General features: G+C 38.5%; 1 protein-coding gene across 1 annotated transcript in view; it reads right to left on the bottom strand.

The window, feature by feature from the left end:
- The window catches only part of LOC135204232 (uncharacterized), a 67,199-nt gene extending 41,615 nt beyond the window's left edge, over positions 1–25,584 (bottom strand). Inside the window, 13 exon segments of the mRNA XM_064234339.1 lie at positions 6,035–6,266; positions 7,210–7,301; positions 7,401–7,676; positions 9,216–9,325; positions 10,484–10,586; positions 17,283–17,481; positions 18,028–18,152; positions 21,756–21,948; positions 22,232–22,308; positions 23,118–23,224; positions 23,356–23,493; positions 24,096–24,238; positions 25,478–25,584. Of these exon segments, the coding sequence (XP_064090409.1) occupies positions 6,035–6,266; positions 7,210–7,301; positions 7,401–7,676; positions 9,216–9,325; positions 10,484–10,586; positions 17,283–17,481; positions 18,028–18,152; positions 21,756–21,948; positions 22,232–22,308; positions 23,118–23,224; positions 23,356–23,493; positions 24,096–24,238; positions 25,478–25,486 (1,804 nt within the window). The 5' untranslated portion in view covers positions 25,487–25,584.
- Between the last annotated feature and the right edge of the window lie 475 nt (positions 25,585–26,059).

Raw genomic sequence — 26,059 nt, 5'->3', positions numbered from 1 at the left:
CGCAACTCTTGGCGACAAAAAGCGACACTTGTCGATAAGAGGTGACAGCAGCTGAGTGCGGTATCGAATCCACCACAGCTCAATGAGAGCAAGGCAAGCAAATCGGGACTCGGCCAAGTCCGCACTCGGCACGAGTCAACTGCATTCACACGAGCCAAAAATGTCCACAGCAGGGTTCCCTGATGTATCAGACCAAATTATCATATCAAATATCTTCAAATTATCGTATTTTGATTACAGGCAGTCCCCGGGTTACGACGGGGGTTCCGTTCTTGAGGCGCGTCGTAAGCCGAAAATCGTCGTAAGCCGGAACGACACTTGGAAATATGCCTTACACTAAGAAAAAGTTAGAGAAGACCTTACCTGTGTGACATGCAAGTATTGCATGATGTGTAGTGTGGTTATTTCAATGGCAAAGGATGGTTCTTGAAGGTATAATTCTTTATTAAACTCTTGTGACACTATAAAGCACAATGTACTACACTTAATCCTTAGGTTAGATTATACACTAAACACTATTATGCACTGTACACTACGTAGTATGTATGTAATCCTTTGGTAGATCCTGGAGTACACTAAAATCCCAGTCTGGTAGCTCTGGAAGGTAAAAGTATAACACAATTAGTACAAAATACTACACAAAGTCCTGAATGCAATATGTAAATTATAGATATCAAGAGTAAAAGAGTTAATGTATGTTAATTAATTCCTTACTTTTAGTTTATAATTCCTTACTTTGAGTTATATCAAGAGTAAAAAAGTTAATGTATGTGAATTAATTCCTTACTTTTAGTTTAAAGTTGTCATGCTATGTAACCCTGGATGCACAAAGTCTTGGAAAGGTACGTTCGATTTGGCATTCTTTTCCAAAATAATCCAGTCTCATCCACATTAAAGACTTGGTCAGCCGTGTAACCACCATCCTTAATTATCTCAGCCAAACCACCTGGAAAACTTTCTGCTGCTTCGCTATCAGCACTAGCAGCTTCAACCTTGCTAGCTTCACATTATGCAAATTTGCACGAGCCTTAAAACGGTTAACCAACCTCTACTCGCGGAAAAATTCACCACCAGCACTGCCTTCGCCAAACTTTTTCACTACTGCCTCATGCAGCGCTCTAGCCTTCTCCTGGATCACACTTAAGCTCACCGGAACACGTCGCTGGTTCTGGTCCTCCAGCCAGATCATGAGCAATTTCTCCATTTCAACAATGCTCTGGCTACGTTGCTTCTCGTTTATCGCCGTTGACTTCATCGGTGCAGCATCCTTAACATGCTTCAGAATACGTTCCTTGTCCTTCACAATGGTTACCACCGTGGTCCTGCTCAAGCCTAAAGAACGCCTAGTTCGTGTTAGTTTCTTCTCCCTTCTTCGAACGCTTTATCACAGTCATATTTGACCTCCATCGTGCTGACCTTCCTCTTCTTGGATGAACTATCATCGGAGGGAAGTACTTTGGCGTTTAGGAGCCATTGTAAATTTGCGAAAATGGCAAGGAATTTCAGCAACGTCTTAGCACAACACAACCGACTGAACTTCAGGCAGACACGCGATTGAAGTGGCGTCCTTCGTATTGTTACGCTTGGCGTCCTCGACCGTACCGCGAGGTCGTTGTTCGTCAATTTTACCATACAGTTTAATAGCGTTAATTAATTTATGCACCTCCGCTCAAAAACTAGTTCTGCATATGAGGTATCGTTAAAAAGCATAACAAAACGTCGTAACCTTGGAATTTGTGTTGTAATCTAACCAGAAACTTAGTTTTTTTAATTATGTACTGGAAACAAGCAATGATTTTTCATTATATTTTGCGCTTTTGGACTGTTTTAAACTGCGCATCCCAAGCTAGTGTATTCATTCGCGCGCAAACTAGTTCCGCCATATGCGGCGTCACTAAAAAAATTCAAAAAATACGAAAAAAAAAGTGTCAAAAATCATCATAACCTCAAAATTTTTGTTGTAATGTAACTAAAAACATAATTTTATTATATACTGTGCTAAACTATAAAGGATTTTTATCATAGCATGCGTTTTTTAAAAGCGTCGTTAACTCGGAGCGTCGGAAGCGTCAGCGTCGTAACCTCGGAACAAGCGTCGTAACCCAGGACGGATTTTCCATTGAATATTTAAGAAAAAGCGTCGTAACCTCGGAACGTCGTAACCCGGGGACCGCCTGTAATAATCGTTTATCATACAGAAGGTCAAATTATCGTACTCGTACAACAATTATCGTACGTCTGGGAACCCTGGTCCGCAGTCCACACGAGTCGACAGAGGGAGAGAGAGAACGAGGCGCCAAAAAGGTGGGAGGCGGTGGGAGAGAAGTTACAACAACGCTCCCGTCCAGTGATGCCGCGTTTTCTTCACAACATTGGCTTTTGGCAGTGTTACCATATGCAGTTCACCTGATTTTTTCACGTTATTCATGATTTAATGGTTAGAATGCATATTTTCCTATGTAGAGTTATTTTCCGTGATGTTAGAAAACTACACGTCACTAACTTAACGCTTAAACGCCTAAGGGGTATAATAAAAATCGTCTCCCGTATGCCGAGGGAGTCTCGGAGTGAGCGCTGAAGCGGAAATTTTTTTTTTTTTTTTAATCACAGCACGCTTAGTTTTCAAGATTAAGAGTTCATTTTTGGCTCATTTTTTTGTCATTGCCTGAAGTTTAGTATGCAACCATCAGAAATTAAAAAAAAAAATCATTATCATATCTAAATAATGCGATATATGATAGCACAAAAACAAAATTTCATATATAATTGTATTCAAATCGCGCTGTGAGCAAAAAGGTTAAAGCTAACGAGTTACTTTTTTATTTGTTGTATTGTACACTAAATTGTGATCATTTTGGTATATAACACATTGTAAAACGATCAAAGCAACACAGAGAAATATTATCACAAAATGATGCATGAATTCGTAACGTGCGGATGTAAAAAAATGTTTTTTTTCAATAATTCACCATAAATCTAAATATTGTTCTAGAGACTTCCAATTTGTTTCAAAATGAAGATAAATGATTGAATATTACTATACAGTAAGAGTTTTAGCTTACAATTGCAGTTTTTGACCATTTCGGACGAGTTAAAGTTAACCGAATGTCGAATTTTTTTATATGCAAATATTTCGAAAATGAGAATAGCTAAAACCATCAATTATTTTTTGGTGTATTCTACATGAAATTGTGCACATTTTCATATATAAAACTCTATGAAATGCCTAATATGAAATGGAGCAAATATTCCGAGAATGCGACGTACGCATTTCGGAGATTTGCGGCGGAGAATCCGCGCGCGGAGGGAAGGAAAGTTTTTTTTTTTTTAAATTCACCATAAATCTAAATATTGTGCTAGAGACTTCAAATTTATTTCAAAATGCAGATAAATGACTGAATATTACTAGACTGTAAGAGTTTTAGCTTACAATTGCGTTTTTTGACCATTTCAGTTGAGTCAAAGTTGACCAAACGTGGTTTTTTCTATTTATCGTGATTTATATGCAAATATTTCGAAAATAAGAAAAGCTACAACCTTCAATTATTTTTTGTTGTATTCTACATGAAATTGCACACATTTTCATATATAAAACTTTATGTAACGGCTAATTTAAAATGGGGCAAACATTACAACAATCGGACGTATGATTTTTTCGGAAATGTTACCGCACGGACGTAAGGAAAATTTTTTTTTTTTCATAAATTCACTATAAATCGAAATATTGTGCTAGAGACTTCCAATTTGTTGCAAAATGAAGGTAAATGATTGAATATTACTAGAATATAAGAGTTTTAGCTTACAATTGCGTTTTTCGACCATTTCGGTAGAGTCAAAGTTGACCGAAGGTTGAAATTTTGACAATTATCATTATTTATATGAAAATATCTCAAAACTGATAAAAGCTACAACCATGAGTATTTTTTTGTTGTATTCTATATGAAATTGTGCACATTTTCATATATAATACTCCATGTAACGGCTAATTTAAAATGGTACAAAAATTGTGTCAAAGTGACGAAATAATTTCTGAGATGTGTCACTGATACTTTCTAGTGCGATAAGAAAGAAATTCGCGCTTGCGCGCCTGCGTAACAATTGTAAACAAAACAACGCCTTGATCCGTAAGCTCCCAGCATCCCCCAAGGCGCTTGATTCAAAAGTTTTCGGCTGGTAGGCCTATAAGTATTTTTCCGCGAATTCTTAAAAAAACTTTTCTATGTCGACGTAAATTACGTCCAGTTGGCACCCGACAGACAATTTATCTCAACGTAAAATACGTCTAATAGGCGTTTAAGGGTTAACATAAAGTAATTTTGACAATGAAAAATAAAAGATTTCAATTAAATTCATTTGTATAAATAAGCAGGATATGTTTCATAGCTTTATTTTCATAATAAAACATAAAAAGGCAAAGTGAAGAATTTTATACTTCAGTGCCATGGCCTGTGGTCAGAAAAGCCACGGAGGGTTGCCAGATGTCACCAGAAAGCCACACTAATAGATGAAATTCCTCAAAACGGTAACCGTGCTCCCGCCTCGTCCGAAAGCGATCGTACATACTTGAAAGCATTCCTATATGAAACTAAGTTAGAAATCTCTGAAGCTAGAATATCTAACTCGGCGAGAACTTTAGATACTGCAGACAGTGTAGACTTGAAAGAGAAACATTAATCGAGGCAGTAGTAAGAGATTTGCCGATAGCCGAAGAGGAAGCACGCATAGAATAAACACAAGCATTATGAAGAAAAGGGAATATGCTAGCATACAAGTATTTAGAATAACCAAAAACAAGAGAGATAAACAGTCGACCGAGTCAACATATCTAAACGTGTTAGAAACTCGCTGTACACAGATACATTATCATCTCAATAAAATGTCTATACCTATATCATATATTATTAAGCCTATGCATGCTAATACCTCAAACTAGGTGTTGAATATGACAGAATGCGCCTACGGAGCGAGCATTAACGCTTACCGAAACGGTCCTTATCTGAACTCTTAACGGTCCTTGGCGAACACTTTAAACGAGATTCAGACCATGAAAAGGGCGAAGTAGGTATTGGAGGGCACAGAATCCCACATCGTCCCGAGAACTGACCCGGTTCCCTGGCAGCGGACATTTTCAACTGTCGCAGGGCAGTCCTAGGCTTGGGCTACGTACAGACGAGGGCACCAACACCTTACTTCTAACAGGGAATGCGAAAATGAGTGCACACTGGAGGGATTCGGAACGTTCCCGTCACGAACAAGTTCAAATTTTATTAGAACTAAAAATAGGTTAATGCTCTAACTTCTCGTTACGCTTTTCCTGAACCGAATGGGGAGCAGAAGGCGGAGCTACTATGGAAGTCAATACTAGCCTACTAAAATGCCTAGTCTGAGTAGGGATAGCCTGACAGGTTTAAGTCCTGATCTAACTAATTGCTTTCGCAATCTATTAGTTCCAGTCTTTCCTGTATCTCACATATTCAGGCATAAATTCTCAGAACAATTCCCTATATTCTTCACATCTAGTAGTTCCAAATTCACACTCTGTACCCCTGCCAGTACAAAGGAATGTTGATCAACTTCCAATTCACCATTCTGGTTACACCAAACCATTCCTACATAGCCTGATGTTATTGGTTTTACTTCCGGTGGAAGATATCCTAGGAAAATGAAATTACAATACCATAAACAGGTGTAAAACAGCCAAACTTCATAGAATACCAACAATCGCCTAGCCGCAATGGCGGCAAGGAGAATTCTGACTAGAGCTAAAACATTCGAAACACACCTGGTGGAGAACAGGTAAACTAGACAGTCATCCGGGCAGCCATTCGATTTTTGTTTGTTTGAATGCTGACTCGCCTAATCGGCAGGGAGATATAGCTAAATTTAACAGTAGGTAAGATTCATCTCAAATAAATAAGCATTAGGGCTTCAAGAACTTTCTTTATCTGAAATAAGGTATATTCTTATATATTAAACAATGGACCTATTTTGTGTTCCCAAATTTAATTTGAACCTTGATAAGCAGTTGCAGTACCTGTGACAAATTCTTCTGGAAGAGAAAGGGACTTCTGAAGTCCACCATGTTTTGGAGACCAAGGCCTGGATGATGGACTGAGTAATCCTGCAGACAATGAACTTAAAGGTTCTGTCTTAGGCATAATTGGAATTTCTATTTTCATCTTTACATCAGCTTTCTTCACTGTAGGCGCTTTAGTCCCAGAGCCTGTTTCCATGACAATATCTGGTTCTCCTTTTTCCTTTTTAAACTGAAAATAAATGCTCAATATTATCTGGTTCTCCTTTTTCCTTGTTAATCAGAAAATAAATGCCCAATAACACTACATATATTGCAAGATCTTTTTGAAAGCCCTGTGAGCTTTCTAGTACTGTATATTGTAATGCTGTACATATATGAAAAAAGTAAGCTGAAAAAACATAAAAGCAATGATGAGATCTTTAGAATGGTATGAAGGAGAGAAAATGAACTTAATAACAGCAATCAACTACCAAAAAGAGACTTAAATTGTTATAATTTAATGTGTGGATGAATTATTTAAGGTTGCACATTGATATGCCAAATTTTTAATCAATTTGTATTTTTCATAGCTAACAAACCGGAGGTCTTAACAATAGGATAAGATATTGATGGCCACAGGACTTCTGGGCTTGAAAAACCACAGGCTTAGGCAAAAAATCTGGCTTGGGGGGAGGAGAGCAAAAGTCAACTCTCGAGGAAATTAAAGAAAGACTGGTGCATCATGAGGTTCCAAACCTGGTTGGTGACCAGCATCCACCTCGTATACGCATGAGTTGCAAGATGCCCCAGATTCCTTGCTTTACAATCTTTGATTGTTTTTTTAACCAGTTTCCAGCTGGCACTATAAGATTATCCTATTGTTAAGACCGAAGGTTTGTTCCCCGCATGAACAGAACAGCAACCAAGTACTGAAAAGACTTAAAATAGTTTGTCATAAATGTGTGGATGAATTATTTAAAGTTGCACAGAATATATTTGTATATTCATAATAAAGCAGTTCAAAAAGACCATTGAGTCGCATCTCAAGACTATCATAAGGTTTCCCTGAAGGATTTACATTGGGTAGATGTAGGCAGAAGATTAAGAAAAAGGATGAGAAAATACTTAGGAGACTTAAAATCATTTAGGAACTACCAAGACAAAATGATGGTCACAAGTTTATGACAACTTACCTCTGTAGAAACTGATTCTTCCTCTTCAACTTTGATTTCTACAGAATGTGAAGACTTTACATCCTTTGAAGTTCCATGAGTACTCTGAGAGGCTGTTGGAAAGTTTTGGCGATGTTAGTGACTGAATGCAACAAGAAAACAAAGAAAATTCCATGTAATTGTTCAATAGTACATACTATTCTTACCATTACCTTTACTTTCTTGAGCTAACTTTTCAGTTCCAGTAACTTTATGCTCCTCTGATGAACCACTAGATTTCTGGATGTCCTTGGATTCTGTTTTTTGTGGGTCTTTGGATTCTAGATTCAGTTGCTTTTTCTTCAATTCCTTTTGGAAATAATTCATCTTAGTCTCTTTTATGATAACAGTCTTGCCTATCTTCACAACATCTTTGGTTTCCTCTTCAGTTTGACCTAATTTCTGTGTGTCTTTCCCCTCCAACTCCTGCTTCTGAGATTCTACAAGATCTGTAATAGAATTAATTTTAGCTGGTAAAAGCAGTTATATTATGAATAATTTTTCTCCTCCACATTGCAGACAGTATAAGTTCAACAAAACCACCCCCAGTGGGGTAGGTGGTAATGCCATCAGAACACCTCATGTGGTGCACTGTAGGTATTACTAAAGGTTGTTTGCAATATCCCTTCGGCCACTAACTGCACCAACTGTTTAGCCTATTATTGTACCTCGATTGCTACTAACTTTTTTCCATGTTGCTGTCAAACCATTCCAACTCCTTCTCCATTCTGTCTTAAACACTGGATAGCTGAAAGTTTACCATTGCATGGCTTTATAGCCAAATTTTCTAAAGTAAAACCAACTCAATAAAATGCAAGTCAGCTGCTGATGACCAAAAAGATAAGCAATACTGAGACAAAAAGATAAGCAATACTGAAACTAAGACAATTAAAAAACAAAAGCATTTTCTCAAGACAGGTGTCCAAAAACTTGAGAATTTTTTAGTATGTACACCAATTTTTTGCAAAATCAAAGTAGAGACAGGCTGGCTATGTTTATCGAAAGTAAATTTCATACAAGAATGACACAGAATGTTAAATGAGTTACATACAGTTAAAGAAACACCATTAGTGAAAAGATCTAGGAGAGAAATCCAGTGTCCTAGACTTAATATGCCATAATCATTTACTGAGTTTTGTGTTGCTTACACTGATTTTCATTAAATCTCTATCAAGCAAATCAGCAACTGCAAGTCTACATTCAAGAGACGGAATCGATGTAGACAGGATAGGATCACCCGTACAGCTAACAAACATGCTTTCTAGGCCAATCAGCATATTGTGCATATAAAAAATATGTAGGGTAGTTGACCAAGAACACAACCCTAAAAAAAAAAAAAAAAAAAAAAAAAAAAAAAAAAAAAAAAATTACATTTCTGTATTCACAATAGTGCCTATCAAAACCTACCCCCTGCCATGTTCATTCTTTGAAATGAACACTATATTCTTTGGAAGCTTGAATTTCAAGTCAGTGGCCCCTGTAGTCTTGTTCCTTATGAATAGGGTTAATCATCTGGGTAATAATGATAATAATGTATCAATTAAATATTCTATAAATATTACAAAGAAATGATTCCCCACCTTTCATCTGTCTGAGTCTGAAAAGCACCACTAGAGTCAAGACCAATCATAATACAAACTTTGTGATCAAAATCTAGGGGTTTCTACACAATATAGAAAATTAAAAGATGAGCATCACAACCATTTAAGCGGGGAACATCATAGGCTTCCAGACATTTTACCAACACTTTCAAACAATTTAGGTATTTTTTGAGTTATAGAAACTGAGTGGTGATTAGACAGGGCATAAACTAACTAATGTTCTTACACTTAATTTTTGAACTCGGCCTTGTTGTCCATAATTACAAAAACACTTGGTGTTATACAACATTAAATTCCACAAAATGCAAAAGAATTATCTTAAACCTACAACTTACACCCATATTCACATTACATAAAATCTCCAATAAAACCATTATATTAACAAACCTCTAATATTCTTGACTGAAAAATCAAACTTTTCAGCATCTATGTCATATCCTGCCTCCTCCAAGTGCCTTGCTAAATCTCCTCTACTTCTCATTTTCCTTCCCTCAGGCCTGGAAAACAAATTGCATCTGATCATGATTTGAATACTATATTAACAAATCACCTTAAAAACTTACCACTTATTCATCATCACAGTTTACTATTAATAGCAGTTCATTACTTCCTGTTGGGGCACGCTGTGGATGTACTCAAGTTTTTTTGGTATCACTTTGAACCCAGAATGCTTCACTTTCTGCCTTCTACTTTTCACTTCCTGACCTTTTTAATGCTTTTACTTCATACATTTTCAATGATATTCTATTAATAAATCATCTGGGTAATTACAATTGGAGTCCAGAAATGTGCCTAAGTGAGTGTTCTTGTTAAAATCACTTAATAATGATACTGTTCATTGTTTAGCCAGTATGATCTGTCTACATACATTCTGTGATTATTAAATGTTACAGAGGAGAGAGAGAGAGAGAGAGAGAGAGAGAGAGAGAGAGAGAGATGAGAGGGAGCGAGCAGAGAGAGAGAGAGAGAGAGATCAGTTAGAGAGGCATGCACATAAGTGGTTTCAGTCCCGGGGTGGGTGATAGTTACCTCAATGAGGCCTTCCTATTTAGTCAGTGCACACTTTGGCATAGGAATGAGCACTCACATCTAATGTTTACCTCTCATCTTCTTTCTTTTTTCCTCCATCCTAGTTGTGACCCATAACATATGACTAACAACCAAGTAAACTGGATTTGAACCAAGGTCCCTCAGTTTGTGAGCTAAAACACACTTATTATTCCATCATGAGGCCAAAGAGATAGAGATTCTGTTTCTTAAACATTTGCTTTTCTCAAACATAAAACTTGATGCATTATACTGAATTTGTGGTAGCCTACCAACATGCTCAACATGAAAGGTATACAGTAACACATAAACATTACTCTTTGGTATGTTGATAATATTAGCAACTATAAACAATTTTTTTGAGTTCTGCAAACACTTACATAATTGCTTCTCATTAAAAACATTCTGTCTAATGAAATGAATATTCAGGGATTGTTACTACAACGATGCCTTAGGATTTTCAATTGTTTTCAATTCACTAGTGCCCCAAACTACAGATGCTAATTACCTAAATAATTGTGGCCTTTCTCTGTCGATAATCAATGAAGAATTTGAAAGAATTAAACTATGAAATATAAATACCTTTCTTAAAAATTAAGCTTACTTACGTAACATAAAACACATCCCATTTTCCAGCTGATGTACCAGATGTTCGTTGAACACAACATTTCTTCCAGCCTTCATCCAAATCCACAATTATTGTATTTGGAGCTGAAATAGAAATGAGTGAGTACAATTACCAATATCACCTGTTTTCAGTGTTATCACCTACATATTTTGTGAATAAAAACAGCAAACGTAAAAATGATATTGTTATGATACAATAAAGTTTGTTCATACTTACCTGGCAGATATATATATAGCTGTATTTTCTGAAGTCCGACAGAATTTTAAAAACTTCCGACACACGCAGTGGTCGGCCAGGTGGTTAGTACCCATTCCCGCCGCTGGGAGGCGGGTATCAGGAACCATTCCCATTTTCTATTCATAATTTTTATTTCCACTGTCCCTGAGGGGAGGTGGTGGGTGGGTACTTGATTATATATATCTGCCAGGTAAGTATGAACAAACTTTATTGTATCATAACAATATCATTTTGGTTCATGAAACATTACCTGTCAGATTATTTATATAATAGCTGAATCCCACCTTTGGAGGTGGGAAGGGACATAATAGAAGGATTTCAGGAACAAATGCATGCAGATGTATTTACATCTTGGTTCCACCTGTTAGCATAGCTGGCTTCGTGGTTACTGCCACGTAAGTCTGCTTGTGCTACTAGAGTTGCCAGCGAGGTAGAGACCTATATAGCTGGTGCACTCCAGATGATCTGTCAACAGGGGCGAGACCACGACGTGACTAGACCATATTGACCATACCATGAGGGCTAAGAATAAAATCAATATATATATATATATCTTATATATATCACCACCTTGAACCAACCTAGCCAAAAGGTAAGGTGTTTTAACTAAGGCTTAAGAGTTAAGAAGTCGCCGTTGTCGGCGACTCATCAACTAAATTAAGAGCTCTTCCTAACCATTTTCACAGGATAGGATGAGTGGTACTTCTTGCCCCCAAGATTGTGTCTGCAGACACGTATGGCCCTAGCGAGCAGCAGATCTCATATGCCATCTTCACATCTCGCAGGGAGTGTGAAGTGAACACAGAGTTGCTTCGCTAAAACATGGTACTCAGTGATGTTACTGAGTGCCATGCTCTGTTGAAATGCTTCCGAGGTTCCAGCGCCCATCACCTCGTGAGCATTTAGATAAAAAGATTCAAATCTTTGTGCAAACACAATGAAGGAGCATTTTGAAAGAACTCCTTACACTAAAGCCAGGGTGTTCTTCGATATGGGCAAGTCTGGTCTTTTTCGGAACACCGCAGATTGCCCGAATGACTTCGACTTTCTTGAGTTTTATGTAGATAAAACTTGAGAGACCCGACAGGGCAGGACTCTGGCTCCTGCCCACTAACTTGTGCCATCCTTGCTTCCAAGCTCCTGGCCCAAGGACAAAACGGGTTTCCATTCTTAGCCACAACGGAAGGGCTTAGAGAGCACACCGCCTTGTCTTCTCTAAAGCCAAAACTTGTGACGATGGCTTAAAATTTCACTAACCCTCTTTGTCGTATCTAGGGTGGTTAGAAGAAGGCCTTCCTGATCACATGCAAAAAGTTAACAGGTGGAGAGGTTCGAATGCTTTAACATCAAGAACTTCAGACTACGTCTAAGTTCCATATTGAAAGCTTCGATCTGGACATGCACAGTCAGTCCGTCTGTACTAAAGTCAGGTGACCGACCAGTTGACCAGTCAGACGAATCAAGGACAGCAAGGCTGTACCCTGAAGACCATAACGGCATATTCTTCGCTGAAGGATGAGTGTCTGGACTGCCTGGGCGATTCAATCTAAGCAAACTTGGGGGTTTGTATCAACGCAACCAACTGTCGTCAGCGAATCAACTCCTGACTCGAGCTTCTGGTGCCAGGAGCAAGGAGCGAGGAGCAAAAAAGGCGATTCAGGTCCCGAAGGAAGAATTGCCCTGAAACAAGTCCAACCTGGATCTCATTTTGTTAACAACAGATCATCGGGGGTGGGTGTATAAACGCAACTGACTTCGTCAACAAGAAACTCAGGGCTACTATATGTCGCCTTGCTCTCGGCACGAGAGTGGTCTTGACTCCCGGAAAAGAAAACAGGTGAAGACAAAAAGTAGAATGGTGATCGAGTTTCAGGGGATTTTTCCACAGACTCAAAGATCGTGAAGGGGCTTTCGTTGTTTGACAGAACGCAAATCTCTGAGCCCAAATGGCCGGTCAACAAACAACTATTTGCATTTATTCCTTTAATAGTTTGTGCTGCCATCTTCATCCCATTCTTCAGACGGAAAAGGAAGACGGTAATCTTATTCCTGTCAACCTCTCGATAGTCTGAACGTAGTCAGACTCAGAGCGGAGAGGTTATAGGTACCTTTCGAGTTAGAGTAGACCGACTCTCTCGAAAAGGTCCTTGGAAAGTGAACTAGGAAGTATGTGACCTCTGTGAATCCAGGATTCTGAAGGCCAACATGGGGCGATCAGCGTCATTGTCGCTCCCTGTAAACGTCATAAATCCTCTTATTACATTCCTACGCGATTGAAAAATGGAAAAGAGACTAAACATCCATCCCCATTCATATCATGGATTGTCGTTTAATGGTACCGGATCCCGGATCGAGAATAGGGAGCAAGAAGAACCGCCTCTTTCTCCTCAAACATATCGAAGAGAGTAATTAAGAGGGGCGTCCCTAAAGTCCTACACACTCTCAACTTACTTCTAACGAAGATGATTCCACTCGGAAGTGAATAGTTGCTGCCGTCGATCGAGACGCTTCGTACGGACTTTTGCATCTGTAACTGAACTGTAGTAGGATCGTTACATTTATTACGCCTTTGTTTTTATAATAGGCTCTTTCTCGTAAACTTGAACAAGGACCGAGAGAAGATACTTCTTAAGATATGAGAGAGCTGTGGAATATCAGAGTTGATCTGGACCACTGGTTCCCAAAAACTCGTTTCGAGGACTGGAGGGACTACCGAATCGCTTTTACTTCTTTCAGATTAAGATCCAGGACATCTGAAACCCTATCCAGATGTCCGGCACTTCTTTCTATCACCTCAGGTGATAACGCACTGAGATGTTCAGAATCATTGCTAGATCTTGAATAATATTTCAGTTTCCGGTAGGAAAAACTGTGGTCTGAATTGCAGTCTATTCGGGGAAACAAACTTCTTCAGGAAGGAAATGGTCCCCAGCAAGCTCATCCATTCCCTCCCCGAGTATGCTTACTTCCCTAAATAAGGCTGCGCTTTGCCTAAGCAGGAGAGCAAATAAAAGTGCAATGTTGCGGTAGACTCGTAGTTCCATACCGTGCGGTAACGAGCACCGAAAGGATTAAGAGATACTCTGTTGAACATAGTAAGGCAAAACGAATGCAACGTTTATTCATTCATGTAAGAAATCCCCTCAATCTTAGGCGTAAAGTCCCGTGATTGTAGGACAGAGATACAGTTAGTCAGTCAATCCCGCAGGAGAGACGTAACCGTCAGCACGAGATACGGTTAGTCAGTCAATCCCGCAGGAGAGAGACGTAACCTACCGCGCATGACAGCGCACGATCTGTTACTGAATAGTGGCTCGGTTGGACAGTTGGACTGGAGGACAGACAGCGTGACAGCAGCAGCAAGCAGCTTACGAACGTCGTCTCTTAACTTTATGTCTGGGTTGCCAGCTACCCTATTCTACGAAGAAATAGGTCCGTTATTTTTTGAGCAGAAAGACTCTCAAGCTGGTATATTTAAGCGAAACAGAAAACGCTAAATATATAGATGCGTTTGTGTCGTCAGAACCCTACCATACAACGGTAAAAGATAAATCGAAACTCCTGTTAGGCTGCAGGGAGTAACGATTAAATGTCCTTAAAATAGACAATAGACCTCTCGGTTGCCATCCGAAGAGGTAACTACAGCAAGCGTATATGACTTGAACCAACCAGAAGTAAAATAACGCAAGGCAAAAAATGAAATTATATCACAATAAAGTTTGTTCTACTTACCTGGCAGACATATATATAGCTGATTCGGAAATACAGCTACATACATATCTGACAGGCAAGTTTCTGAACAAAAACTTAAGAGAATCGAAGCAGTCGAAGCAGTCAGCTCAAGCTCTTATGTTATTGGACATAAGCGTTCATTGACGTAGTCTACAAGTCTATTTCTTGTACGAGTCTGCGAATGACGAATGAGAGCTCTTCCGAATCTTGTCAATAAGAGCTATTCGCTTACGCAATATCAGTTAATGATGTTTGTCATGAGAACAAACCCATTTACGGGACAAAGAGATATTTTGTCAAAGAGGGGATACCCACTTACTTGACAAAACGAAAGTATATTGTCAATGGGGGAAAGTCACTGAATTGACAAAACGTAATCCAGGGAGTCGAGCATTTAATTTTTCCGATTCCCCGTCTCAAACGAGGAAGGGCAAGAATCCTGTTAAGAGATTGGGCTTACGGCAAGTAGGACGACGATGTTCAATTTGCAGAGGCAGCCCGACCTAAGAAACTAAACAAAAATCATCATCTGCAAAAACCCTTTCAGATGGGCTAAAAAAGCTTGGAAAAATTATCTGGTAGAAGGAAGAAAACTCTCCAACCAGTTCCTCTCCGTATCACAACTAATGCCTGCTAAAGCTTTAAAATTATTGGCAGATGGCAAAGGAAGTCCTGTCTTGCGCTTTCCTGAAGAGCGTCCTTTTGATGAGTGCCTTTGCAAGAATCCTACTGAACGTTGCCGAGAGTCCTGACGTGCAGGACATCGAGCCTTACATAACCCGTAACTGCCTTATCGCAAAGTCTTGACTGCGGTAGTGGCAACTTAAATTTATTGGCAGAATGGCAAAGGTTGCGGTAGAGCAAACGAGATCTTCCTTAACTCCATCCACCTATGCGAAAAGCAATATTAATTGACAGAGACCTCTTGAATTCACGAAACCCGATGTCTTGCTGGGTTTCGAAGAAGAAGTTGTCTGTTCACTTTAAGCTTCCTCCGAAGCACTGCCTACTTCACATTCTTTGCAGGTGAGGTAGAAGGTATCACCGAAGGTAGAGGTAAAAATTCTTTAGGCCCAAATCTGAAACAAGAGCTTGAAGAGTTCAACAGAAACGTTCAGCCAGGCGACACACCTGGCGTGCGCTGGTGCACGCTCGGCGTCCACTGGCGCGCGCTCGGCGTCCACTGGAGCGCGCTCAGCGTCCACTGGCGCGCGCGGAGCGCACTTGGCGTGCACCCGCGCGCGCCTGGAGTCCATCCGAGCGTCCCAGGCGTCCGCTCTCAAAAGCTTCCTGCTACTATGACTTCTTTTACGTATTTCTCGGTGGAAAGACGGACACGAGTTCAGGCGACGTTCGCCTTCTTACTTCTCACTGAAACGCATAACGAGAGAGAGAGAGGACGTGAAGCGTCCTCTTCTATAAAGCTTCTATTTAGAGGGCGCGAGTCCTTCCGAAAGCTCCAACCCCTGCACGGAGAGGACGCTTCGGAGGACGAGAAGCAAACTTTCAGGATTCGTGCACGCACACGCACTTTGGCAGTCTGGGGATTTTCATCAGAAACTGCCGAAGGCACGCCAGATCGGTGGGGGTTCCTTGTAACCCTCCTTAGGCTTTCGAACATGCTCTCCCTCCCCCCGGGTCCTGGGAGTCAAGCAGAGGTCCCGGCCGGCTAGTAGGCGAAAACGAGGCACCGATCTGACGCACCCTCCACTACACAAGGGGTATCACTGCACTGCACTTCACTTTTACTCTCTAAAGCAAGCACTTTCGATTCTAAGTTACGAATCGAAAGAGTATAAGAGAAAGGGCAATTCCTCTACAGACACTGCTTAGGGCCGAAGGCAATACTGCAGGGTTAGGAGTAACAATTACAGAAGTAGCACTTCACAGCAATGAAGAAGAGTGAGCACCTCTCGTAGACATATTCATAGCCCGTAGGCCATACTACAGGGTTAGGCAAAATAAAGTCTACAGGAAGGTTAGCAGGTTCACTACCCTGACTTTTGTTACTGATTAATTGCGTACCACGGATCAATAACGTCTTCCTTACGGAATTGACATGTTTACTGATTAATTGCGTACATACGAATCATACGTCTTCCTTACGGAATAGACAAAGTCTCAGTCTCACACTCCTTACATGACAAATCTCAACAAAGAAGCAAGACCATACCCCTCGTACATACCAAGTGCGGATCTACCGAAGCTTTCGGTAGCCACACCCTATCTTTGCAGACAACCCCGTCTGAAACTAGCCTAACTAGATTCAGATATTTTAAGCAAAAATGAATCAAATTCAAATCAATTTAAGATAGCGTATGCCTAGCCACAAATCCAAGTAAATAAATCAAAAGACAATTAGGATACTTAGCGGCAATGAAGTTTCCAAAATCCTAAGACGGAGGTACTGAAAACAGGTGTTTTCAGCACCGGCGACAGAAAAATTATGAATAGAAAATGGGAATGGTTCCTGATACCCGCCTCCCAGCGGCGGGAATGGGTACTAACCACCTGGCCGACCACTGCGTGTGTCGGAAGTTTTTAAAATTCTGTCGGACTTCAGAAAATACAGCTATATATATATCTGACAGGTAAGTTTCATGAACAAACCTTCATATAATAGAAAATGAATTTTTCATGATACATATATATAATAGGCTGGGTAAGATAACAATTTGGTTAAACACTATCTCAACAGTTTATACGCAAGATAACAATTTGATTAAACACTATCTCAATAGCTTATACAAGAATAAATTATCATGTTATCCAAGTAAATTGCACATAAGATATGCAAAAATAAAACTTACATGGATCTGGCATAGGGCTCTCACATGTACCTCTACTAACAACATCTGAGGTACCAGATGCTTCACCTAATTTTGGTAAAGAACTACCTCCAGCAGATCCTTTTTCAGATGAGGATCTATCCTTATGTTTCTTTTTTGAACGAGCACTCTTTGGCTGACCCAGATGACAACTGTGTAATGGCTTAGGAGGTGGAGACTGCTGAAATAATTAAAAAAGGCTAATGTTAGACAACAAACTGAAACACACAGAATACAGGCAGTCCCCGGTTATCAACGGCCTTGGTTATCAGCGATCCAGTTTTAGAGCACTTGTCTAGTGACAACAGTAACTGGATTTTCGGTGTTGATATGCACCAATCCCGTTATTGGTGCCAATAACTGGGGACCAGCGCTATTATCACTGATTTTTGGTTACAAATTATTTTATATCACAGGAATGAAACCCCGCCAATAACAGGGGACTGCCTGTACTGAATATGATGTTGCAATTTTTATGAAGTCAAAAGTCTATTACTTTCTTTCAAAGGAAAGAATAAGAAATATAAATAAAGCAAACAATTTTATAAATTGCCAAACTTATTATTCTGTTAAAAAACATTGACATGTTTTTTAACCGAATGATAAATTTGGCACTAGTGTTTCTCCTGTAACTTTACTAAGTTGATTTACAAATGTATTTCCAGATAATCAAACATCTATAGTAAGACAATTTTAAACAGATATGTGTACTAATATTAAAACTTACTTCAAATTTGCGGCGTTTCTTTATGGACTGGAAGAGTTCTTCTACAACTGCTTTCCTTTTTGGTTTTCTCTTCTGTTCAATTATCTCAACATCAAAAATGCTCTTCTTTGCAGATACTTTTTCGCCTGAAATGTTGTCAAGGTATGTGAAATATCAGAATGTAACAAAGAATTCAGACAAGAGAACGTAAACTCATAAAACATGAGCAATGTAATAGTCAAAATTCCCTGATAATTTCAAGAGTAAATTTTCTTATATATTTGACTGACTGTACATTTGCAATTAATGGGATTAGGAACTCACTTGATACATATGATAAATGATATCATCAATACATATGATATATGATATCATCAATTGGAGATAAAATTTTTGAAGGGTTGCTTGCTATGCAAGATCAGAGGATATTTTATTTTAGGCCTTGGGTCTAGACAAACATTGAATACTTGATAGATATCTTTAAGAATATGTAACTACTAAGTTCCAAATACATAAAATATCACCCTGACACCATATACAGTGGTACCTCGAGATACGAAATTAATCCGTTCCGAGGCGGCTTTCGTGTCATGAGCTTTTCGTATCTTGAACCGCATTTTACATGTAAAATGGCTAATCCGTTCTAACCCCTCCAAAAACACCCCAGTAAATTTCATAATAAAGCTAAATTGACCTATAAACAATGGTACTAATATGTATGTATCTGTAAATAAAGTGTATTAGTGTACATGGTATACAAGAAATACTGTACGTACATATGTAAGTATGTAGTGAAATGTGGAAGCTTACCTTTCGAGTGAGGCTATCTCCGAAAGTGGCGACAGAGGAGGAGGACAAACGGCAGATACGTACACTTAACTTTAAAAAAGACATAAAAAATGTCAGGAAAACATAAACTAAACATTTTACGAAATACAATAACAAAACTGTAACAATTAACTTTACAAAACACTTAAAATTAAAAAAAAAAAAAACAAAAAAAAAAAAAAAAAAAAAAAATTATTTTTTTTTTACTTTTTTATACTTTACGTTTTTTTTCTTTTACTTTACGTTTTTTTTCTTTTACAAAATTTCAACTTCTTCACCACTTTCAACTTTCTGTTTTTTCGTAGTATCACTTGGTTCTTCCTTTTTGCTTACTCCTATTAATGGCCTATTTAAAAAATAACTATCCAAGGAAGATTGCTTCTTCCTGCTTTTGACATTGTTCCTGAAACGACTCAGGCAAACGTCATCGAACTGTGCAAGCATACAACCTGTGTAAGCCTTTTCGGGGTGACTCTTTTCTACGAATGACTGCACCTTATGAAAACCAGCTAGAGCATCCTTAATTTCCGCCGTTGTCATAGAGTCTTCGTCCTCCTCGCCGCTGCTAGAGAACTCTTCTTAAACGACGTCATGTTGCATGGCCTCCAACTCTTCAGGTCCTCCTCGAGAAGGTCATTGATGTCATCCTCGTCGACGACCAGCCCCATGAACTTGGCGAGTACAACAATCTCGCCAAGATCTGGTTGCGAAACAGTTTCAGGATCGTCAACTCTTCCTGAATCTGCAGCACCAGCTTTGCCCACGTTGAATCCCTCAAAGTCTCAGGCGGATACGGCATAAGGCCAGAGTTTCCTCCACGAGGAATTCAAGGTTCGCCTCAAAACCTCCTGCCAAGCTTGGTCGATGAGTCGGATGCATATCACAACATCGAAATGCTCCTTCCAAAATTCACGCAAGGTGAGGTTTGTGGTCTCGATGATGTCAAAACATCTCTTGAAAAGATGTTTCGTATACAGCTTCTTGAAGTTCGATATCACTTGCTGGTTCATGGGCTGGAGGAGAGGGGTGGTGTTAGGCGGAAGATAAAGAACCTTGATAAACGAATACTACACTAGGATATCTTCCTCGAGGCCAGGAGGGTGAGCAGGGGCATTGTCCAACACCAGCAGACATTTCAGAGGGAGGCGCTTCTCTTCCAAGAATTTCTTCACTGTCGGGCCGAAACACAGATTTACCCACTCAGTGAACAAAAGTCTCGTTACCCAGGCTTTCGCATTACCTCCACATCACTGGAAGCTTCTCCTTAAGCACTTTGTGGGCCTTGAAGGTTCGAGGAGTCTCCGAATGATACACAAGTAGGGGCTTCACCTTGCAATCCCCACTGGCGTTCGAACAAAGTGCGAGCGTAAGCCTGTCTTTCATAGGCTTATGCCCGGGATGCTTCTTCTCTTCCTCCGTGATGTACGTCTGACGAGGCATTTTTTTCCAAAAAAGGCCAGTCTCATCACAGTTGAAGACTTGCTGAGAACTGTAGCCTTCGTTGAGAGTCATCTCGTCAAACGTCTTAGTAAAGGCTTCGGCCGCTTTCGTGTCCGAGCTGGCCGCCTCCCCATGCCTCACCACCAAATGGATGCCAGTCCGTTTACGGAATTTTTCGAACCACCCATGAGAAGCCTTGAACTTTGGGGTTGGTGTCGATGTTCCTTCTCCTCCATCGTCTTCAGCCTGGGCAATCAAATCGACGAAAATAGCGCCGGCCATGTGGCAGATTGCTGTCTTCATTATCGTATCGCCAGCGATTTCTTTGTCTTTTATCCAGACAAAAAGCAGCCTTTCCACTTCATCGTGCATGTGGCTCCTCTTGCTGGACAAAATAGTCACGCCCTTGGAAGGTGTAGCTGCTTTGATGACATCCTTCTACTTAAGGATGGTGCCTATTGTCGACGGACTTCAGCCGTATTCCTTGGCGATCACACTCAATTGCATACCAGCTTCATACTTTTTAATTATCTCCATCTTCGTCTCCAAAGAAAGCATCCTCTTCTTTCCGTGAACTTCAACTTTCTTGGGACCCATGACACGTATATACTGTACATAATTATGTTATGTAGTATACGTATGTAGTAAAGTTCTCACACAACACGATAAAATATACTACAACGAAATCACTAACGAATTTACGTTAATAAACGAAATCGTATAGAACGAACAAATTCTGCGGTGCTTACGATACTGATGATGCCGCAAAGTGACCGAAAAAGCACGCCACTACGTAGATGCATGATGGGATCATGGGAGAGATGCTGACCAATAGGAGAGAAGGATCTTATGGTGGTGACTAGCATCAGGAACCAATGGGAGAGCAGGAGGATGGTGGCGAGTCTACTTAGTTGGCGGCGCGTGAGTTTTAAAATTGTTATCGGTGGTTCGGGTGAATCTCGGACTTTACAGCAACAGCCTTTCGTATCTTGAACAATTTTCATTTGTAGAGCCGCAAAAATCTTCGTATTTGCTTTCGTATCTCAAGTTTTTCATAAGTTGAGCTTTTTGTATTGCGAGGTACCACTGTACAAATTTTAATCATGGGGCTAACATCAGAAGAGATTATTTCATTCTTTAATATGCATTATGTTATAACTCAACAACGCACTTTTGTTCATAAGCGAACGAACCTTTGGTCTTAACAACAGGATAATTTTCTAGCTCCTAGCTGGATCCGGTTAAAAATCGAGATGAAAAAAGCAAGGAATCTTGTGAGAGCTGGCAAGGCGTGCGTATATCAGGTGAAAACTGGTCAAAGACCATGTACCCACGCTACAGCGTTCAGTCTTTCTCTTAACCGCCTGGGTGAGAATCTCGGTCGTGTTTCAGGTAAACCTGAATATGTACCACTAACCTATTAGATTACAGTATGTTCACTCAGAAAATAATGTTAGCTGCTCTTTGGAAATGAAACATACCTTTTGCACTCTCACTAGTGCTTGGAAATGGTTCTGGACTTGAGGGTTGTGAATCATTTGAGCTAGCTGTGGTCCCAGCAGGAGACAGCAACATAATCTCTTCGTCATCTAGTCCCTGTTTACGTGGACTGCTTGTGCCCGGTTCATTGCTACTTCCACTTGAATCAAGTGAACACCTAGGACTCTGCAACAGCTATACGGAATTAACCAGGAAATAGAAAATTAAAATGAAAAATTAATATTTACTGTACTTGTGGGAAATCATAGGTCCAGCTCTTCAAAAAGTTTATTTTGTAATGTTATGTAGTGCAACTTATACAATGTGCTAACAGGTTTCTATTAACTTTAACTCTAAAAATGGATTTTCTAATAAGGAACTACGTACTGTAATACAATGTATACACATTCTCCACTATTTAATTGATTAATTTCTCATGTAACTAGTTACTTAAACAAGACAGTGCAATAAGCAATACCTTCAATTCACATTTCGAGAGGCTAGCAGCTCGTACAGTCTTTGTTACACCATCAAAGAATAAGACTTCATACTGATCTGGAATTTAAGAGATAACAATATAATAAAGAAATCCCTTCATGGTAAAAACCATAATTGTTCCATCCTATTCAAAATGATTCATTGCTTTCCTTACTTGCAGTGACATCCTACTTCTAAAATATAAATGGTATCAATATCCTAATTACCTGTACATAATCTAGCCCAGTTTATAAGAAAAATAAATCACATATACATCTTGTCAATAAATTGATCAATAATAAATTCCAACATGGGAGCTTAAGAAACTAATAAATAAACTGAATTCATGTGGTTTCATATATTTCATAAATATAGATACATATATAAATATTTATATTTATCTAACTACTTTAAATATCATGACCATTCATAATATCATTCATAATGATAATTTAAATGAGCATTTTGTATCCTTGATGTATTCAGGATATTATGTTTCTAAATATAATTTAATATTAACTCATGTGTAAGTTATCATATATTAGTACCTATATTTATATTTAAAAAAAAATTTATATTACATATAAATACTTGCAGTTAAGGAGTGCTACTCTATTTTACCCTGCGGGTATTGAAAGTAAACACAATGATGAATAATACAAGAAATGTACTATTTGCATCTTTTGTACATTTATTTTCTTTACTTTTGTTTACTACCTTTGTACTTCTTATCACAAGCCACACACAGAGTACGCATATGCTAGCAATAGTCATGTACAAATAACTTTCTGCATTTGGTACCATATACTACCTAATACTGCAATTATGAAGTGTTCATGTTTGTACTTCTGCAAAAATGCAAATGAAAAGAAATATCCATTACTCACCATCCCCAAGTGCTTTAGTTATTCTTGCTTGGTATCTTTTACCATCTGCAGGCCAACGTGCTGTCACTTTGTCGCCAACACGAAAAGTTCCTCCTTTTTTCTCTTTTCTGGAATGTAAAGATATGAAGTAATAAAGGAAGATCAAAAGAATTACAGTACCCTTATCTGCTTAGCACTGATTACTAAGTTTGCTTGCCACTGTACATATGCTTAAATGCTGCCATCTACAGTTACTAACCTCATTGAATAACGATGCAGAGGTCGAATCCTTGTAGAATCCATTTTCAGCCATTCATCAAAACGATTAGACCAACGCTCATAATGCACTAAAATGTCAAGTTCACCCCAGTCAACTTCTACAACTTTACACTGATACCTTTTTAAAAAAATTAAAAGAAAAAGCATTTAGAAGTGTTAATTACTTATTTACAAAACAAATTTAGTTGTGTCACACTATGATAAAGATTTCTCAGGTATGGAATAGCATTTCAGGTCCTTTTTAATAAACAGTTTTTCAAATACACATAAATATATACCATAGGAGTGTGGTGTTGGCCTCACTAGTTGATACATCATTCCAAATAAGAAACATTTGCAAGAAACTATTTTCTAGTATCAGAAAACTGTTTTGCACATATTCTAAAATGAAGGTTCATAGTTTGAAATACAATTCAGAAATAAGTAACATACCCTGTAAGATCCCATCAAGTGAGTTACTAGAGTGACAGGTAACAACATAGAATTTATTCAACTCAGCTATCCTATTACAGTATGCAGCCAAGTCTGTGACTTTCCATCTGTTTTTTTTCTTTAGTCTAAATAGTAACCCCACCTCTTTTAAAAGATCTTATAGCATCTTGATGGTTTAAACAATTCTTTTCCTTTCTCATTTCCTTACCAGAATCAAATTCATTAGAATTAAATTCTGGAAGAAGTAAATGTCCATGATTTTCCCATGGGTTATGTCAGTGAACTTACCAATTATTGTCTCGTGCATCCAAGACTTCAAGCCTGGCTCCAGGAACAAAGTCAATACCAGGTTTATACACATGCAGCTGACGGGCCATAGCATTTGCCTGCGCAACATCTACGCGGCTTAACCCTGAGGATTCTGATTTGCCCTGGAAAAATATAAAAGAATAAAATGAGTAATCACATTATCAACAAAGTTGCTTCCATACATATAAAGTACTACATGAGATTCTCAAAGCTGAGTAACCTGAAGGTTTGAACAGAGTATAAACTTCAAAATGAATACCACATAATTGGTGTTAAATATTTCATGATATATGTATATACATCATAAAAATACAGTGGTATATGTCTCAACAGGGACCCTGTGGTAGATGCACAGGTTTTTTTTAGTAAAAATTACTGTCAGCAATAAAATCCAATATAGACCCTGCAGTAGCTGTACAGAGTTTTTAGTAAAAATTACTGTCAGCAATAAAATCAACTGAAAACATGTAAATCAACAACTTTATATCCTTTCCTCAATTTAAACAAAAGTTGACAGCTATTCACTTTGCTTACAAAAGAATCCAAACCTTGTTTCCCTTGTCGGAGTCATTAGCCATATGAGAACTTTAAAACTTAGTAATTTAGTAAAACTAATAAGAAATAATTAACTGAATAGTCCTTTTTTAACTTCAGAAATACAGCAACAAGACAAAGATGCTTAAAAATATTGACTATAAGGTGGCTTGAATAAAAACAGAATTAGTGTACAATTTGGAAGTTTTGGGAAGGAGGAGGAAAGGCAAGCCTTGAAAATACAGGGATAATAAGGTGCCATAATAATTTGAACAAGGACTTAATTTCTATGAAGCATGACAGTTTACAAGAAGAAATAAAAATGATAGTGTTTATATAACAATGGGGCACAACATCCTTGTCATGGAACTTGTGTAGGTGTATGAAATGGCCGTGAAGCTATAAAAGCCTTTTGTACAAGGATTTCAGTACTGATTCGACATAGGAGATCAGCAATCCAACAATCCCAAATTTCAAAAGCTTGAAGTCTTTCACTCTCTTTATACAAAGCTTTGAGATTTTCTCCCTACTTATGCTGTCTCTCATGATTTTAGAATTTCCTCTTATAAGAAGCAGATCTCTTCCGGTTTGTCTTTACTCATAGCTTATCAAGTAGGACTCATCCCAACTGGGTGCATGTGCTTACTGGTGGTAGATAACCAAGTTCTAAGGATGACAGCTTGAAGCATTTGCAAAATAATGATTTACAACTGTTTATGAAAAGATATTTTTCTATAGTACTTCATAAAGACAAGTATATGAGGTAATCCTTAAACTTTTGTGGGTAAACAGCAAGAAAATTATTGCTAAATGCAAAGTGCACCTACTTTTTCCATGTTGTGAGAAAATCCAGCAAAATCCCCCTCTTCTTTTGACGATGTCTCACTTTCTTTAGACTCCTCAGAAGGATCCCGTTCAGGTTTCTCTCCCTTAGGAGGGGCTGTAAGATAAAAATATCTTTAGTTTCACATGGTATAATCACAAATGAATTACGTACTGACCTTTACTTTTCTAGACTTCATTTACATTATAAAGTTTTTTTTATATACAGCAAGAAATATACTGAGGCATTCTAATTTTACTCACTCAGCCAAAGTGATATTAATCTCAAGCATCAAATATTAAAGAATAAATCTGAATAATTTTCTTTTTGACAAAATTCCCTCAATCAAAAAATATTTGGGAGACATTATAAATCCTGTATATAATACAAACTACATTAGAGTGAACACCCTGTATTCACAGGGGATCTGGTATACATCCCCTGTGAATAGTTGGAATCCGTGAATACTTAGAACCCCTCTAAAAGTGCTTATAACTGCCTATTTTGATAGTTCAAACAAGAAAAACCTCTAAAAATGCTTATATTAACTTAATATTATAATAGTTTTATCACAAATAGTGCATTT

The sequence above is a fragment of the Macrobrachium nipponense genome, chromosome 44, assembly GCF_015104395.2.
Source record: "Macrobrachium nipponense isolate FS-2020 chromosome 44, ASM1510439v2, whole genome shotgun sequence".
In the NCBI taxonomy this organism is placed as follows: domain Eukaryota; kingdom Metazoa; phylum Arthropoda; class Malacostraca; order Decapoda; family Palaemonidae; genus Macrobrachium; species Macrobrachium nipponense.
The sequence above is the reverse complement of the archived record's forward strand: the minus strand, read 5'-3'. Positions and strand labels throughout refer to the sequence as shown.